Here is a 20,364-nt window from a genome sequence, read left to right as displayed (position 1 = left end):
TCTCATTGAGATCGGAGACCGAAATCTGAAAACAGGAAGTGGGCCAGCTAAAATTAAGAAAATTTGCCCTTTTGGGGCTCCACATCTCAGTCCCTAAGGTCGGACCAGACTCATTTATATAAAATATGATTATCCTTCCCAATGATGTTTCACACCAAATATGGATGAAATCCATCGAAGGATGAAGGAGGAGTAGGATTATTAAGAAAATTTCCCCTTTTTGGGCCCCACCCCACAGCCCCTAGGGGTCGGACTATACTCATTTATACAAAATACGATTGTCCTTCCTGAATGATATCTAACATTAATATAGATGAAATCCATCCAAGGATGAAGGAGGAGTAGGATTTTAAAGCTAAAATTAAGAAAATTTCCCCTTTTGGGGCCCCGCCCGTAAGCCCCAAGGGGTCGGACCTATCTCATTTATATACAATATGAGTGTCCTTCCCCAATGATGTCTACCACTAAATATAGATGAAATCCATCAATGGATGAAGGAGTAGTAGGATTTTAAAGCTAAAATTAAGAAAATTTCCCCTTTTGGGGCCCCATCCCTCAGTCCCTAGGGGTCTGACAGGCTCATTTATATAAAATAAGATTGCCCTTCCCAAACGATGTTTCATACCAAATATGGATGAAATCCATCCAAGGATGAAGGAGGAGTAGGATTTTAAAGCTAAATTTAAGAAAATTTGCCGTTTTGGGGCCCCACCCCTCAGTCCTTAGAGGTCTGACAGGCTCATTTATATAAAATAAGATTACCCTTCCCAAATGATGTTTCATACCAAATATGGATGAAATCCATCCAAGGATGAAGGAGGAGTAGGATTTAAAAGCTTAAATTAAGAAAATTTCCCCTTTCGGGGCCCTGCCCCTCTGCCCCTAGGGGTCGGACCTATCTCATTAATATATAATATGATTGTCCTTCCCTAAGGATGTTTCACACCAAATATGGATGTAATTCACTCAAGGGTTTAGGAGGAGTAGGCTTTTGTATAAATAATTTTACGCACAACGCACGACGACGGACAAAACACGATGACAATAGGTCATCGTGACCTTCGGTCAGATGACCTGAAAAACAACTCTGCATTAAAACAATATAATAAATGAAGATATCAAAATGGTGACCATCTCGAGTGTTACCTTAGATGGATCTCAACGTTAGCAACAAAAAGATTTGCAACTCTTCATGCAGACCACTTAAAGCTGATGTATAACTAAATCTTCAACATATCAATAGAACTTTCAGTTGAAGTCAACTGGAAATGTCAAAGATCTATGACGCAAAACATCAACCAGACATAAAAATAGGATTATAAATGGCAATCACCAATTAATCGACACCTCAGGCACAATATCTTGGGTCCTGTCAGTTGGTATTTTTGGCACATGGCCCACTTTCAGTGTGGTAAGTGACAGTAGGAATGAGCCAGAGGTTTCGTCTGCTATTCAATTTGTTAAGTATCAGTTGTAAATAAAATTTTGTTTGAATCCATATATTGTGGTTTGTGTATACATGTAGTATATTTCGTTTTCAAATGTCTTTGACAATTTACATAGGCCTCATGTACTTGCATTTTGCCATAATCTCTGCATTGATCAGTTACATTTGTACGTTCCAAGTATTTTATTTTGAACGTTCTGGACATCGTCGACAGAGCATAAACAATACTCATCATTTGAACTATAATTTATGTTTTATCGTGTATGGATATGTCTAATTATCACAAAAAATAATATAGAAAATAATTTATTTTGCTTTTGGTGCATGCACTATCAGTACTTCATTCGATATGACATAGTGTCAAAGATATTTTTTGGAATGCAATGAATTATTTTCATATTTTTATCTTAAAATAAAAGAAGCTCAAACTTTTTAATGGCGGTAATGGTGTACAGAAAGCAACTTTTGTAACTGTACAAAAAATACTAGTTCATCTGCTCTTTTTTTTTTGATAGAGAAAAAATACTGTTTGTCAGCGGTGGAATATCTTTAACATGCAATATAAATTACATACAGCATCAAAAATAATTAAAATGATAAATTCATCATTTTTTTTATTACTGAACACTGACTCAATAGTTAATGAATATTTTGAGTCAGACTTAAATTAAAATGATGATGATAATTTCCCAATTTTTTAAAAACACCGATAATATTTTCCCAATTTTTGCTCAGGGTCCTTTTCCCAAAATAGCTGGCAAAAACCCTGTATAAATGCCAAATAAGTCGTATAGAACAGGTCTGCCTTATTTTATTCTAAAGACTTTGTTTTGGAATAAAGTAACACAAGTTACTGTGGCAGAAATACCTCAGGTGTAGAAATTACAGATAGATAATTCATGTGTATATACACAGGTGGGCATTTACAGGAATTTGTAAACATACAAAATCGTAATAATACCACAGGAATATCATACACAGAGAATACATAGAAAGTCGTTATCAATACAGGTATGTCAATATATATATACAAGTATAACTGAGAGGTAACACCATAGATATTACATTTCTGGCCATAATAGATCATCTTATACAGTGGTTATAATGACAGATTATCAAGTCTTAATTTCTTCATAAATCTATAAAAAACAAATATAATATTCATTTTATTGCAAGTTTATTTTATAAAATAACGCTGTTCTATGAGGATGCTGAATTTAAAGGATGATGCAACTAGTGTACCTGGAGGATATTGCACTTTTTTCATAAATAACCGTCCGATCAAGCAAATTAATGACAAAAACAATACATCACAAGTTTTTCTCCCCGAGGTGCAACAAATTGCAATCAACAGATGTATAAAATTGATATTAAAGCGTTTTACCTACGTCAACTTTTGTAAAGAATAGGGGCTTTATTGGTAAACTGAGCGGCTGTTACATACAGCTGTCACACCCCCTCTGTCCCACAAGCTGGTACAATAACAGTATCTACCACGGACACGCCATCACACAAAACATTAACAATACATATGCATTTCTAATAAGATCGTTATCGAAAAATAGCCTGTTTTACACCTATTTGTAAATTTACATTTCTTTAAATACCTGTAACAATACTTGGGCTGAATTTCATTTGAATACGCAGTTTCCATTTTTGTTTTTATAATAAACAATTCCCAACTTTTGAAACATTAATTTTTTGAGTGAATCATACTCCAAAACAGTCTAAGAGATAAATGATTTTTGAGATATCATTCATTGGAGATGTATTTTTTTTCCTATCTCAATCTACTCAAGACAGTTAGACTTGAAATGGGTAAATGGGCTAAAAAATGGAAGTTAAATGTAGATGTTTACAAAAACCATGTCTGAAAAGAATGTCCTTTAATTGGTTTGGTTTGATTAGTTTAACATCCAATCAACAGCTATGGTCATTTAAGGATGTGCCAGGTTAAGAAGGTGGAGGAAAGCTGGAATAAGAATAATATCCCCTGTTTCGGTGAAAGCGGGGATAACAATATGTTATCAATTGCATTTTGCATTTCTGTAATTTGTCTATTATATGTGTAGTGGTATTGAACTGGGCCGATAATTAACAACTAATCGGTAGCTAGCATCTGGCTAGTGTTCAGAAGTCCCAAGTTCGAGACCCTTCTTTGGACTTCTATCTTGTTACAAATAGGATTCTTCATAGTTGTTTAAAGCAATGCAAAGAGATAAGACTAAAGATATGGAACACATATTTCATTCAGTTACATTTAAATGTTAAATGGTATAACTCAATTTATTTTTGTAAGTACTGTTTAATCTAAATATTTATTGGTAGCACAATTTCAAATATTTACTTAACAAGAGGCCCATGGGCCTTAACGGTCATCTGAATTCAGATACAGAATGAAACACACGTATAAGCACTATACAGTCAAACCTGTGTATAAAGGACACCCAGGGGACAAGGCTAAAGTGTCCTTTATAGAGAGGCGTCCTTTATATAGAGGTCAGTGTTTTGACGAGTTATGTCCCCTGAGCGGTTCAACCTAAACAATCTTTCCATACACAAATACATGTCTTTGTCTCATTTTCTTTTCATTTGGTTCATTTTGGAATAAGGAATATGTACAGTATATTTATATTTTTCATTTCAATCAAATCAGAAAAAATGAATCTGAAACAATTATTTAATAAATCGTATATACAGTACAACGCATACATGTATCTGTGTTTTTCTTATTCACTTTCAACTACATACTGCATATGAAAAAAAAGCAAGGTTATTCAGGACAAATAATTTATTAACATCTTCAGGTAAATAAAACAACTCTTTCGTATTAATTAATACCCACAATTGCACATTATCACAGAGCCTTTCGCGAAGGTTTTGAACAAGCCATAATATTGTCTGTGTTTGTAAAATCCCAAATAAAAAGTGGCACAAAATGAGAAAATTGATGTTTGGCCTCGTTCAAAAATTTCCATTTGGGGTTGCCAATATGCTGGAAGATTCCATCTTTTCGCCACTCATTGGTCCGTATATGTAATTGTTCTAAACACATTGTTAATGAGCCAAGTAAAGTGTCCACGCTGTCTTGAATCTCTGTTATTTCAGACAAAACAAATGTAAACACGTGTAGTCGTGAACTGGCTGACATCAAAAAGTCGCTATACTAACAATGGTTCACACCCAACGAGTCCCGAAGGTGTATTCCAACACTGATTTAATGCAAACCCCAGGGTGTTACGAAAGGTGACGTAAGGGAAATAACTCTAATTGACTAACGCAGAAGAACATTGCCGATATGGCTTCCATTGTTGTTTTACCAATGCACAGGTTCAAAATAAGATGTTCGCTGTTTGAAATATAGAACATTTACTGTCTTCAGGTTAAATTTAAGTGTCCGCTTTCTTCATAGACAGTGTCTGCTATACACATTCAATTCATACAGTGATTTTCATTCAAAAACGATGTCTTTTTGTGTCCACTATACTGTATATTTATGTAGTCTAACTTCTACTGAAAGCTTATGTTATTTTCGAGTGAAAGTACCGACGTTCAGAAAATTTATTTGTGTCCGTTATATGGAAATTTTACCGACTTACAGACTAAATTTAGTGTCCGCTGTCCGCTTTGAGTAGGTGTCCGCTATATACATAACATTTATATAGTGATTTTTGTTGGGGATTCCTTGCACTGTCCGTTATGGACAGGTGTCCGCTATATAGAAGTGTCCGCTATTGCAGGTTTGACTGTATATACCATATATAGATATTGACCTATTGCACCTTGAAATCAGTCAGTAATTTTATCGATTTGACCTTTTAATTGATGGCAAGTATTTGGGGTCAACCAGGACCAATTTAGATATGATATTAAGATGCTATCTTTTTGTAAAGGGCCTTTCCCATCTATCTATGAACAGTATTTGATTCTACTACATCTGTACATTGAGAAGATTTTTTGAAATTTCACTCAATTTGCTTCAACATTTTTGAGAAGAAGTCAAAAATGTAAATTGTTTACGACACATGACCACACACAAAAGGCAATTAGAATATGTAGGTGACAAATCACTTCAGACTTTCTCAGGTGACCTAATGAAAACATCACATAACAAGAGGCCCAAAGGGCCTTAACGGTCATCTGACTACCTTTGCAATAGTAAAATTAATTATATATGTTGTCACTTTGTCAGGACCACATCAGGATCATTTTCAATTTCTTTCAACAAATTTTATTTCAAACAAGAGGCCCAAGGGCCTTAACATATAAGAAATTAATTAGATATAGTGTCATGGTAGCCATCTTAGATTTGTGATCAACCAGAGATGTAACAATACTTTGTCGGGACCATGTCAGGATCATTTCATGCAATTTTCAGCCAAATCGCACCGGTAGAACTTGAGAAGAAGTTCAAAATGTGTTTTCAAGATGGCGGCTGTGGCGGCCATCTTGGATTTTGGATCGACCCGAAAAATAACAACACTTTGTCGGGACCATGTCAGGATCATTTGATGCAAGTTTCAGCCAAATCGCACCGGTAGAACTTGAGAAGAAGTTCAAAATGTGTTTTCAAGATGGCGGCTGTGGCGGCCATCTTGGATTTTGGATTGATCCAAAAAATAACAACACTTTATCAGGACCATGTCAGGATCATTTCATGCAAGTTTCAGTCACATCCCACCTGTAGAACTTGAGGAGAAGTTCAAAATGTGTTTTCAAGATGGCGGCTGTGGCGGCCATCTTGGATTTCGGATCGACTCGAAAAATAACAACACTTTATCAGGACCATATCAGGATCATTTCATGGAAGTTTCAGTCAAATCCCACCTGTAGAACTTGAGGAGAAGTTCAAAATGTGTTTTCAAGATGGCGGCTGTGGCGGCCATCTTGGATTTGGGATCGACCCGAAAAATAACAACACTTTGTCGGGACCATGTCAGGATCATTTGATGCAAGTTTCAGCCAAATCGCACTGGTAGAACTTGAGAAGAAGTTCAAAATGTGTTTTCAAGATGGCGGCTGTGGCGGCCATCTTGGATTTCGGATTGATCCGAAAAATAACAACACTTTATCAGGACCATGTCAGGATCATTTCATGCAAGTTTCAGTCAAATCCCACCTGTAGAACTTGAGGAGAAGTTCAAAATGTGTTTTCAAGATGGCGGCTGTGGCGGCCATCTTGGATTTCGGATCCACCCGAAAAATAACAACACTTTGTCGGGACCATGTCAGGATCATTTGATGCAAGTTTCAGCCAAATCGCACTGGTAGAACTTGAGAAGAAGTTCAAAATGTTTTTTCAAGATGGCGGCTGTGGCGGCCATCTTGGATTTCGGATCGACCTGAAAACTAACAACACTTTGTCGGTACCATGTCAGGATCATTTGATGCAAGTTTCAGCCAAATCGCACCTGTAGAACTTGAGAAGAAGTTCAAAATGTGTTTTCAAGATGGCGGCTGTGGCGGCCATCTTGGATTTCGGATCGACCCAAAAAATAACAACACTTTGTCAGGTTCATGTCAGGATCTTTTCATGCCAGTTTCAGCCAAATCGCACCGGTAGAACTTGAGAAGAAGTTCAAAATGTGTTTTCAAGATGGCGGCTGTGGCGGCCATCTTGGATTTTGGATTGATCCAAAAAATAACAACACTTTATCAGGACCATGTCAGGATCATTTCATGCAAGTTTCAGTCACATCCCACCTGTAGAACTTGAGGAGAAGTTCAAAATGTGTTTTCAAGATGGCGGCTGTGGCGGCCATCTTGGATTTCGGATCGACTCGAAAAATAACAACACTTTATCAGGACCATGTCAGGATCATTTCATGCAAGTTTCAGTCAAATCCCACCTGTAGAACTTGAGGAGAAGTTCAAAATGTGTTTTCAAGATGGCGGCTGTGGCGGCCATCTTGGATTTGGGATCGACCCGAAAAATAACAACACTTTGTCGGGACCATGTCAGGATCATTTGATGCAAGTTTCAGCCAAATCGCACTGGTAGAACTTGAGAAGAAGTTCAAAATGTGTTTTCAAGATGGCGGCTGTGGCGGCCATCTTGGATTTCGGATTGATCCGAAAAATAACAACACTTTATCAGGACCATGTCAGGATCATTTCATGCAAGTTTCAGTCAAATCCCACCTGTAGAACTTGAGGAGAAGTTCAATATGTGTTTTCAAGATGGCGGCTGTGGCGGCCATCTTGGATTTCGGATCGACCCGAAAAATAACAACACTTTGTCGGGACCATGTCAGGATCATTTGATGCAAGTTTCAGCCAAATCGCACTGGTAGAACTTGAGAAGAAGTTCAAAATGTTTTTTCAAGATGGCGGCTGTGGCGGCCATCTTGGATTTCGGATCGACCCGAAAACTAACAACACTTTGTCGGTACCATGTCAGGATCATTTGATGCAAGTTTCAGCCAAATCGCACCTGTAGAACTTGAGAAGAAGTTCAAAATGTGTTTTCAAGATGGCGGCTGTGGCGGCCATCTTGGATTTCGGATCGACCCAAAAAATAACAACACTTTGTCAGGTTCATGTCAGGATCTTTTCATGCCAGTTTCAGCCAAATCGCACTGGTAGAACTTGAGAAGAAGTTCAAAATGTGAAAAGTTAACGCACGGCGGACGGCGGCGGACGGCGGACGGCGGACGGCGCACAGCGGACGGCGGACGACGACGGACGAAACATGACGACTATAGGTCATCCTGACCCTTCGGGTCAGATGACCTAAAAACTATGGTACTCATCTTTTCAATTAACAAATTACCCAAAGTCTTGAATTTTGGTAAATGCTCAAAAAATTTGACTAATCAAATCGGTAAATTTGTCCAATCAGTTTTACAATATGTGTTTTGAGATATAATTAGCCACTACTGAAATTAAAATGTAATTTGTTTGATATTGATAATTTTACAGAGAAACAAAACACTGATGCTATGATCTATAGTAAATCACAGGGACCTGACAGTTGGGAATCTAGGTTTAAAATTTGGTAAAAAAAATATATATCTATATGAATTCAAATATTTATGTAATGTAACACAAAGTGGCATTAGTCTTACTTAATTTGAATTTTGATCACCAACATGTCCGATATTGTTTTATAGATACTAGAATAGGTCCAGTTGTATACAGACTGTTCAGTTTCCTGGGCCCTGTGTATCTGATAAATAAATTACGGGGTAGCATATGTTGAGGTGTACTCGTATATGGAGGGGAGACAAGATGTTGCTACGCGACATAATGATTCTAAATGACAAACATGTAGCAACACTTTATAATAAACAGAATATTTCAAAACACAATTTAAGTAATTTTCAATTCAATTTCATTTTATAGGAAAAGATATTCAGTAGCACTATTCCATTTTATGCTATCAAGATTTGCCTTCAAAATGTCAGATAATAGATGTTAAATAGCTCATTGTGTGTATAGTTCCTAACTGATAATTACATTTGTAGTAAATGTTTAAAATAAAGTAAATTTAAAAGAGGACAAGTGACATCATTAAATTAAGAGTTATAGTAACTGATTTTCATGGTGACGTAATTTAATTAAATTTCTAATTTTAACACCTATTGACCTTTTAACCCCAATTTAATTTCATGATTTTGAATGGTATTTCTGATGGACATGCACTCAGATTATGTTTGTGGTGAAAAGTTTTTGTGTTTGATTAAACAAATTCTACCAAATAAGTGCCCAGGGCGCTTAAAAAAATTGAAATATATAAGGGGGCGCTTAATAGAACCAAATGTGGACTATAGCCTTTCATAAAATTAGTGTACATAGTAAGCAATATCATTTTGCAAAAGAAATCAATAAAGAAATCCACACTTAACATATTTTCAGCCTGAATTTGATTCAAGGTAAATGAAATTGAGGCAAAAGGAGGAGGGGCGCTTATAGAGAAGGGGGCACTTATTGGGTCGAATACGGTAATATGCTAATTTTAATCACACACAATTTTGCTTTAATTAAGGAATCTGTTTATAGTTGTAAATGTCTAGTTAGTCATAGAGCTCCACTCCTGAAAGTCCGGAATTTGATATCATTGACCAGGAATTGTTTTAAATCCTTTTCACATCCGGACATTTAAGGTCACGATCATGCCAGGTTTTAGAGAACTGATCTCTTATAAACCTGTTCACTTGTGTGAAATGGTTAAAATGAGATGCAATTCAATATCCATCTTTTGCATTTTTTTCAAGCAATCAATATCCTAAAATAGATTCTACTCTCATTTGTGTGTTTGAATTATTTGTCAACCACTCAACCTGACATTGCCCTAAAAAAGTTTAAAACAATATCGGAGGTAATTAAATGTGATTTATTAGAATGGGATCATGTTTTATTTTATCTCCATCTTTTTACTCAAATAGTCATTAAAGCAATTCTAGAAATCTCCTAAGATCTTTAATAACATATTCCTCTTTGCTCTAATGTAAAGATACTATAGGTACATAAAAATAAAATGACTGTGTCACTTAGGACATAAAAGGACACTTCTCGTTAATTACTGATTTTGATTTTAAACATATTTTTATTGTCGTAAATTATTGACAACAGGGATTGGACACAAGTTTTGCCAACTTATATAGTAACGTCCTCTCCCGAATACATAATATGAATATATACATAATGGACAGCAATGAAGACAATACATATATATAATATGAATCAAAATTTTCTATTTTAAGAATTAATTACTGTGGCTGATTTGGGGAGAGTATGTCATTTGAAAAATTGCCGCAAAATGTCAGATTTCTGAAAGTAATAGAACAGCTGTTCTGTGAAAGGAAGCCCATTGGGCCTTTCAGTCACCTGATCATGACATACAATACAAATTTGTATGGTCATCAGGACAGTTTCATCAAACTCGTCATAAGTCAGACATACTCTTGAACGATTTTTATATTAAAACTCGATCATCTAAGATCTTGTAGATGTTTGGCAGCATACATAATCTCATTGTGCTTAGAGAAGATCTACTCGAGCTATGGTGTTCACAATACCAAACAAAATTTTATTCTTATAAAGCAAGGGCCTATCATTTAATTTCTTTTAAAAGAATCTCACTCTAACCAATGAGTAGGTGGGTCTGGTGTGTGTCTTTTCACAGTTTGCCTCAATTGTAGCGTGATTGGACTGGGTCAATCATCAGGGACCAGGTAGCTCAGCGGTCGAGCATTTGGCTAGTGTTCGGAGGTCCCCAATCGAATCCTGGTCTGGCCGCTACATTTTCTCCTCTCCTGTTAGGCTGTTACATTAACATTCAGTGTAATTTGAAGATGTGCCAATTTTAGGAGGTGGAGGAAAGCTGGAGTTCCCAAGGAAAACACACTGACCTACAGTCAGTGAGTACTTGAATTGGCAACTGCTCCATTTTGGTTTAGAACTCGCCATCCAGTAGTGGATGAATCAACACCTTAACCACTGAGCCACTAAGGAATGATACAGTACATTTTAATGAGATAGAAACATGAATAGTGATCACAATCACAATCACACCAGTCTCAGTTATACCAGATATATACAGCAGTTTCTGAGAATGATGCTATCCTCAAACAACCTTTTGGTACAATGTTAAGAAAAAAAAAAAACATTATGAATTATCATTAATTGCACTATAATTTATTTTCAGAACTCTTTATCATTTATAATTTGATGTTACCAAGAAAACAAATTCTCTTTAGAAATAAAATGTATAACCAGCTCCTTTACCTTCCACTACCACAGTATACAGTATCAAATGTACTCCGTCTATATATTACATATGGCTGAAACCATCAAAAATATGGATTTCTTTAATAAGCAGTAGGCATGCACAGAATTTTTGATAGCGCAACATTTACAAGCTTTGGAAAAATGACAAGCCAACTACACAAGAAATGATAAAAAATGAAGCTAAATGATAACCATATTCCTTCTGCCTCCCTTTATAATTTCATAAGAATGACAAAATCCAAATGGAAGCATTCTACACAAATTCAATTTAGGAGGCCATCTGGAAATCCCAACACCAATTATCTCCCTTTGATTTCAAACGAGGCACTGTTTACATGCGCATAAAGTCTTTATCCAATAAGCAAAGTTCTGGCTTGTGTAGAAATACAGTGCTAATCACGATATATGAAAATAATTATATGCCAGCCTTTCTATTTTATACAAAACTGTCAGTGCAGGATATCTTGCAGGTGGTTTTAACCTCCAGAAAAGTGTAGCTGCACAGTTTTAACAAAATTCTTCATATCATGCATGGTCGTTTTATTGCTTTAGAAAATATTTCATTACTCTTGGCTAAAACGAGACATGGAGATTGTGTTTAGACAGCATGATGCGTTGCTGTGTACCCATACATGTCAAAAAACAAAGGACAAGAAGATTAGTAAGTTGAAATCTGCTGAAGAAGCCCTGAGGAGACTAGTTCATAGGGAAACACGAGCATCATCCCATGTACTGGCCGATAAGGGTTCAATCCCAATAGGTCAATGGGAAATAGATTATAGATTTTTCTAACATATATATAAATATATATATATATATAGGGTATAGATTCTTGTCACCATTGTAAATAGCTCTTCATTACTTCATCCATCATGTAATTCAGTTTTATTTTTGACTTACTCTATTGGAGAGAAGATGTATAGTACATGACAGAATAGGTGGGAGGCAGGGGTTGTTACAAATGGTTTACAATTAAAGATTTTATAGTGGATATTCAAGATTCTTTTTATGAATAACAAATGATTTACAATGAAAGATTTTATAGTGGATATTCAAGATTCTTTTTATGAATAACAAATGATTTACAATTAAAGATTTTATAGTGGATATTCAAGATTCTTTTTATGAATAACAAATGATTTACAATTAAAGATTTTATAGTGGATATTCAAGATTCTTTTTATGAATAACAAATGATTTACAATTAAAGATTTTATAGTGGATATTCAAGATTCTTTTTATGAATAACAAATGATTTACAATTAAAGATTTTATAGTGGATATTCAAGATTCTCTTTATGAATAACAAATGGTTTACAATTAAAGATTTTATAGTGAATATTCAAGATTCTTTTTATGAATAAAAGACATATTTCCCTGTCCCCATCACCTTCCCCAATCCCCAGATTTTTCCTATTATTGAATTTTTAAATGATGCACTCTAATAACATATTTTTTTCAAGAATGAATATATATAAAAAAAACACATGTTGCATCTGAAATATAAAGATGTAATTATGCATTATGAAAAAGACTGGAGAGTCAATTTCAATAGTTCACATGCATTTTGATGCTCCACAGACAATTGTTAGACATAGCATACTAACATGCAGATTTCTGTAAATGGCAATGTAAATGACGTTGTGGAAGTTACTGCAGTAACATTGGCATGCCCTTATCTTGTAACTACAGAAATAAATACAATAAAAGTCCAGGGTATTTGATAAAGCTAGGGGTGATCACATGTCCCCCGTACATTGAAGCATAAGCCCACACATACCAGTCACTGATTTGTGGTTGGAGGTAAGATGTAACAACATTAGGGACGAACCCATGCCTTTCTCTGCCCACTGGGGACTATCATGTGTCCTATGATCAGTCAGTCAGCTAGTATGTGTAATATCGAAGTAAAAATGTCAAATGACAGCAATGGCATTTTAATTCAAAATCACAAAAATTCAAACGTTATGAATTTCATCTTTTTGCTTTGAATCCAAATGTTATATTCAAACACATAGAACATAATATCATAGAGCTGAAGAATGAATAAGGACCTATACTCATTTGATGACAACCTTTTTTTGTTTTGTTTTTTTAACCTTTTCCCCAATTTCTTCTTTTCTAAACAAGTCTAATGAAAGGAATCTAAGGAAAGAAGATTAAAAACATCATTGTTAATGTAATTGATGATGATAAATGTATGAGGGAATTATTTCATCAGACTCAAAAGTTCTTTATTTGGTAAAAAAATAAAATAAAGGGCCATAACTCTCTTAATCTGGTTACAGGTGGTTTTTTTATGTCCTTTTAACAGACAAGGTCATTTAAGGATATACCAAGTTCACAAGAAGAAAAGTTGCAATGACTGGAGGAAAACCACCAAACTATGGTCATTACTTGTCAACTACTAACTGCCCCAAGTGGTAATATGTCGAATACTAAACACCTTAACCACTCAGAAAATACAGAATAAAGATGTACAAAATTCATCGAATATGCCTTGTACAAGCATGTTAACATACTAATGATTAACTACCCATATTAATGATTACCAGGTAACTACCCATGTAATGTTTAATATTGAAAACCCAATCTAATACTGAAGTATACTATACCAAGGGAAGCAAATCTTACATTTCATATCTCAATAATTTACCCCTTTTGAAGCAAGAAAAAATATCTATGCTGCTTTGCCATATTATATCTATCTGGACCAAAAAATGTTTCCTCATTTGGAAGCAAGTTACAATATTTTCAAGAAATATTTCACAACAAGAAAGACCAATTACAAGGTATTTAAGATTAAAAAAGATCACATATGATTTAAACAATTGTTACATTCATTTGGATTAACACATCATAATATAATTTTAACTTCTTAACATGATAATTGCATCGGGTGATCTTAAGCTTGTTCATGAAATGTGACCTTTACATTACAATAAAGTAAACCAAAATGTGAGGTACTGCAACAACTTCCCATGTAAAGTTTTAGAAATAATAGAGATTACACAACTAATTTAACTATGGCCTTTAATTGCCTTAACATATTTTATATGTCAAACGTCCATTGTCATCTAATCTTGGATTAAATTTTTTTAGAGAATAAATCTAAACAGAACAAGGGTGTGTGTTCTGCTATAAATTTAATCGTCATCCAAACCCAAGCAGATATAAGAATGTCTTAGAAACATACTGGGTATTTATGTTATGCCTGTGTGATCTGTCATAAAGGTAAGGTTACACACTACCTTGGCTTGTTAATTTTCTTTCTTTAATTTGATAAAGATTTTATAAAAACCATCCCCACTCATATAATTTTTCTTGCTAACCTGAACAATTATGTTACATACAGTTATGTGATTAGTCAAAAGTTGCCAATTTTTCCTTACAGTAAATGAGTGACTGCAAAATTTTACCTCTGTGAAGAATGATCCAAGTTTTCAATTATATACATAATACTGATAGAATGAGAGAACTAAATACATTTTGCATAATTACCTTGAACTTTCAGCAATAATGATTCCTCCAGAAAGTTTTAAAATTTACAAAACTCAAATTTTGTTGATTTCCGGCACTTTTTGTAAAATTTTCCAACAGCTTTGTATAGAAATCTCCACATGAACCCTTCCTATGAGCCTTGACAATAAGAAAAACCGGAACCCTAGATTATCCTATAATCGGTATGATAAACATACCCAGAATCTGTACAGTAGACCCGAGGACATTGCTAATCCACCGGAATATGTGACTACATTGATACAGAGAAATATAACATGTAGGTAATGTACAGCTAATATAGACAACACTAGTGAATGAATCACGCTCCCTAAATCAACAAGACAGCGAGACTTAATCATGTAATAGCTTGATCAAGGAGGCGATATAATGAGATTCTATTGTGACCCCGGTTCAAGCTGTACAAATCTAGAGAAGCTTTACCAGAATAGCATTGTAATGTCCTCAATACGCCGCCCAACTCAATTACCAACTATCAAAATAACAGAAAGTCCTCTGGATGATTAGAGTAAACATAGCTATTCAGATTCACCCAATAATACCCGTTCTTTTTATTTCCCCAGGGGGGTACTGGTATTTAAACCTTTATTTCATTCCTGCTACCTGCCATATCTCAAGTGATGGTATAACATGGAGCAGTGACCCTCCTTGCCCTCCCCCTCCTCTCCGTAAATGAAAACGCTAGGTGTGAAATGTTCAGAATTTGGAGGATACAAACAAAGCTAAACCTGTTTTAACCTTTAAGTAAACACCGTCATTTTTATCTTGTAACTGGACTCCTTTTAGAGTTCTTATACCGCAATATATTAGCTATTGGAAAATATATTAAAAGTTGTAAAAAGGTTCCTTTTCATTAGTGAAATCAAAGGATAAACTACTTATGTTCAAGAGTATTAAATGGCTATTCCTATTACAATCCTTTTATGAGTTTTCTTCAAGACTGACCTGCATTTTAAATACTAGTACATGTACAAAATATTTTTTGAAAAAAAAATAAAAACAATTTTTTTTTTTTAATTCTGCGATAGTTAAAGTTAAAATTCATAAAAGATTTGTCTAGCAATTTTTACTTCAGTTACCATTAATTTCTTTTTCTTCAAATTAAGCCACAAACATAATTATAAACTTTAATGAAGACAACATATTTTTATGTATTTTAATTTATAAATTTACTTCAAACAAATTTTGTGTCTATCTAGTTTTCAAATACTTTCTATTTTTGATTTACTAAATGATATTTATTTCAAGTTCCAAAGATGATTCTATGTTGGTTCCTACCTGTAAATAATTCGGGTTTTTTTTCTGTGCATTATAAACAACCCTCATCACACACTACTGTATAACTTAATTATGTATGACAGCACACACGACTTGGATGAGTTTGTCAACATTTACATACCTTCTTTAACTCCTCACCACAATACCGGCCACCTGCCAAAGGAAACAGGTCCTACTCCAGTCTTAATCCAAACTAACAGATTAGTATAGCCCCCTTGTACAAGTCTAAATCACATCTGGTCAGAACAGTGGGTGTTAGTTTAGGTATTTAACTGGTGGGGTATTTCACACATTAAGTTATGTAGTAATTCTTAAATCCAATTTGCTGGAAGGGTATTATACAGTATTCCTTTACTGGGCTTTATCATATATAACTGGTATATATGCTGAATTATCCCTCCATGTTTCTGAATTAAAACGATCCATTTTCTAGCTGTGGGATCAATCATGTAATTCTTTAGTCATAAGCCCTGTTTACATAACCAAGAAATATGTATTGTTTACTTAATACATTTGCAAAAGTATATTTACTAACTAGCCACGTGTTAATTACAAATTGCAGTTATGGGCTTTTATAAATATTCCAATATATAAAGACATTTTTTCTTTTTTGACTAGCTCTTATTAGGTATATGCCTAGTGTATACTTCAAACTTCAGACATCAAAACCCCATTTTTATATTGTGTGCAATATATGATAAAGTTTACACTCCACAAATATATAAAATAAAATTATCTATCAAAAAACATTCAACTGAATAAGAAAACCATGGGTTATTTCAATATATCAAATTGTATTATCAATCAAAAAACATTCAACTGAATAAGGAAATCTTTTAAAAATGTACTCAATGCTAGAAAATGAAAACATAACTTGTTCTGTTGTTCTTTCAGATATATCAACAAAACAGTATAAGGGTACCCCACGAATTACTGCTACAAACAACAAACCCATCTACTTACTTATTGCCTTCAGGGTCTTCTGCCAATCAATGTATCCTCTTCCATATGTATAGCATGTCCAGATATGCATCTGTATTAATTAAGAGGTATACATTAATATGTACTTAAATCAGAACCAAATGTCATAAATATAAGTGACTGATTATGGACTATACACAAGTATTCACAGGCTTATAGGTCATGTATTTTGATATAATGTCAATGAATTAGGTCTTTGTCTTTGTGAGATGTTATTGAAGATTCAGAGTGTACCTAACATTTGTTCCTTCGCGTCTGACAATACTCATAGATTTTTCTTGTGGTTGGTTTCCATTATAGTCTAGTCACAAATTAAAACCACAACCAGAGACTTACCCTCAAAGTAAAAAGTAGAGTCAAAGACTCAAAGTACCCTCCAAAAGAATAACTGTTTCTTTACAAGTTTGTAAAAACTAACAATATCATGTGCTTGGTAGAAAAATGCTAAATAGTTAACTATAGTGAACCAGGCACATCTATATAATCTACTTTAATGTAAAGCGACAGCGACACCTTCTGATACGGAAACACGTCCTCTTAGTTGAAGTTGCTCACAAGCTGATCAGGATCCAAAATTGCGATATCGTCTGGACATTGCCTTGGATTGGCATAATTTACGCTCCGGAAAGAAATCGATGGGATGACAAGTACTTCATGGAAACCTTGTAGCTAATAAAAGATACTATCTTTCGCCTCTAACGGGTATCACGCCATTCTCTTCATCGCAATGTTCGAGAGCGCGATGGAATCTAGAGAGCGCACGTGGCTTTATTCATTCTAATTTTAGTGCGGAATTCCGGATGTAAATGACATGAGAATATAATTTATCTTCGCGCATACTAAGAGGTTGGAATGGGAAAAGATCATCAAATTAACATTTTATTCATATGACCAAGACATTTACGTAAAAATTTACTTACAGCCCCACTAGGCCTAATATTCCGAAACGGCTTTAATTTTTAAAATTGGAATGTAAAAGGAGATTGGTAATTTTGTAGAAGTCGCAAAAGTTATTAGCTTACCATTCATCCTACACTTATCTCATCTTCTGAACAGTTTAAATAAAATAAATCAAATGTTAATTTTCATAACGTGGGTCATTATATGTTTCCCGGCGTCGTCCTAATTTAACGCGCGTTATATAATTAATTGGTTGACTAATAGCTATCACTGCGCCAGACGCAAAACAGAAGAGCGAAATGAAGCTTCACTGTTAACACAGATTACGCAGGAAATCTTAAATTTGTTTGGTGTTGTAACATCATCTTGGGCCATCGATAATATATATTCTTATAATGTTATTATTTTTACTGACTGTTTTAATGGTTGTTTCGGAAAGGTAGTGAGCCTTTAAGAATCAACAAATTTCTCAGAAATGTCTTCTCTTTCATTCAAATGTTTTATTCTCTATGGAAGATTGACATAAAATACAGAGAGCATGTGCATTGTACTGAATTTTTATTAACCTACGTCCATCATTTTTCGTATTAGATCGTATTAAATAACTCCTCTGCGAAAATCGTTTTGAGTTTTGAAACGAAGTTAAGTTTGTCCTTTTGTTCAATCCTAACTAGGTCCCTACATGAGTTAACGCGATTTGCCCTCAATCGACAACGATAAATTTCATGGGAGATTATTTCAAGACGTGCATTAGCAGACATGCTAATTATGACGCACTGTTCTTTGTGACGTCATAAATATATCGCTATCGGGATCGAACTAATTATGACGTCATCATCGCTGGTTACCTTATAGACAATCGGGATGGGGACATCCTAACTTTCTATCATGTTTCATTAGCCATGAATGATGGCGGAACGAGATTCCACATATGATATACCGGACCAGGACGAGAAGCAGACACATGCTGCCAACTCGTCCACAACTTCGGCACGTGTCAGTCGGACCAGTCGGCGGTTCCAGGTGCTAGAGAGCCAGGGATTCATAGTTGGGAAGACCCTTGGTACCGGGTCTTATGCATGTGTCAGATCCGCCTATGATGTCAACAGAAAGCACAAAGTTGCTGTGAAGATAATTTCTAAACGCAAGGCGCCTGATGATTACTTAACCAAGTTTCTGCCGCGTGAAATAGATGTTATTAAAGTCCTGAAGCATCCGTCCCTGATCGCCTTCTACCAAGTCATTGAGACAACTACACGGTTCTTCCTGATCATGGAACTGGGATGTGCCGATCTGTTGGATACAATCCGAGAGAAGAAGATGATAGAGGAGGATGTCGCCGGGGTGTGGTTCTACCAACTCCAGGACGGAATCCTTTACATGCATAACAAGGGGATCGTCCATAGAGACATAAAGTGTGAGAATCTTCTTCTTGATTTCAAACAAAACCTAAAAGTTACTGATTTCGGATTTGCTAAGAAGATTACAAAAAACAAATCTGGCGAGGTTAAGCTCAGTGAAACATACTGTGGAAGCTATGCTTACGCCCCTCCTGAGATTTTGAAGGGACAAGCTTACGATGCCTTCTTGGCCGATGTGTGGAGCATTGGGGTCGTACTTTTTACTATGGTAAGAACATGCACGAAGATGCTATTTTAAAAAAAGAACTGTGTTGAAACTGTAGTTATACGAATTATCGTTCAAACAAAATGCTTTGTTGAACCATCAAACTTCGCGTCTTTGACCAGGTACATGTACTAAATCGGCAAACACCTCTCAAAACGCCGTTACTTTCTTACCTTAAATCGACTTCTTTTAAATTTGTTTGAATAAGAATACGGGTTATGAGTAGAAATAAAATGCTGCATTAATTATCATGTAATAGTAATTGAAAGATAAAAATCTCTATTTTTTTACCTTTGTAGTTGATTGGTGGGAACATTCAAAATTTAACTTTTTTTATCGAAAAAACCGAAAGTAACGCTATAAATCTTATTCTTACAACTGTTTGAATTATATACGTACATGCAATACATATTTATTTTCATCTTTCAGCTTTATGGCCGCCTTCCATACGATGATTCGAATCACAAGAAACTGCTGAAGCAAGTTCAGAGCCGGGTGTCATTTCCGTCCAAACCGGAAGTGAGTGAACCATGTCGAATTTTGATCCTTAAAATGTTGACCAGGTCTCAGGAACGGATACCCTTGGGAAATGTCCGGTTTGACCCTTGGTACAAAAAATACAAGCCTAATTCAGCACAATCTACAGAAGTTATCCACCCGTGTGGGTCTGGCGCCACATATAAAACGGAAATAGCTGTTGAAAAGGCGCCTCCATTGGCAACCATAGATTCTGTAATGCCAGCAGAATAGCATTTGAGTTCTTGCCCTCTTACATGCAGAAAATTGTTGTACTGTCTCTTGAAGCTTTGAATATTTCTGTTCCTTTCATTCATTAATAAAGATACAATTGTTGTTGTCAATGTTGAATAGTATTGTTGTTC

General features: G+C 35.1%; 2 protein-coding genes across 3 annotated transcripts in view; one reads left to right on the top strand and one right to left on the bottom strand.

Annotated features, from left to right (window-relative positions):
- The window catches only part of LOC138315611 (protein CBFA2T1-like), a 129,617-nt gene extending 111,909 nt beyond the window's left edge, over nucleotides 1–17,708 (bottom strand). For both annotated transcript variants that reach the window (XM_069256756.1, XM_069256757.1), the window contains exons 1-2: nucleotides 17,471–17,708; nucleotides 16,940–17,009 (exon numbers count right to left, since the gene is read on the bottom strand). The gene's annotated coding sequence lies outside the window, so the exon portion shown is untranslated. The remainder of the gene's footprint in view (nucleotides 1–16,939; nucleotides 17,010–17,470) is intronic.
- A 956-nt stretch (nucleotides 17,709–18,664) lies between these two features.
- LOC138315610 (testis-specific serine/threonine-protein kinase 4-like) lies at nucleotides 18,665–20,355 on the top strand. The gene is made up of 2 exons (XM_069256752.1): nucleotides 18,665–19,486; nucleotides 19,913–20,355. Exons 1-2 carry the CDS (start codon nucleotides 18,764–18,766, stop codon nucleotides 20,231–20,233), a joined length of 1,044 nt encoding a protein of 347 aa, XP_069112853.1. The 5' UTR covers nucleotides 18,665–18,763; the 3' UTR covers nucleotides 20,234–20,355.
- Nucleotides 20,356–20,364: the final 9 nt, after the last annotated feature.

This window comes from Argopecten irradians, chromosome 2 (genome assembly GCF_041381155.1).
Source record: "Argopecten irradians isolate NY chromosome 2, Ai_NY, whole genome shotgun sequence".
In the NCBI taxonomy this organism is placed as follows: domain Eukaryota; kingdom Metazoa; phylum Mollusca; class Bivalvia; order Pectinida; family Pectinidae; genus Argopecten; species Argopecten irradians.
This window is presented reverse-complemented; position numbering and strand designations above follow the sequence as displayed.

Excerpts from the sequence above, each read along its gene's own strand:
- LOC138315610 (XM_069256752.1), top strand. The coding sequence starts at position 18,764 with ATGATGGCGGAACGAGATTCCACATATGATATACCGGACCAGGACGAG. Across the intron at positions 19,487-19,912 it reads GGGTCGTACTTTTTACTATG|CTTTATGGCCGCCTTCCATA; the intron begins GTAAGAACATGC and ends TTCATCTTTCAG.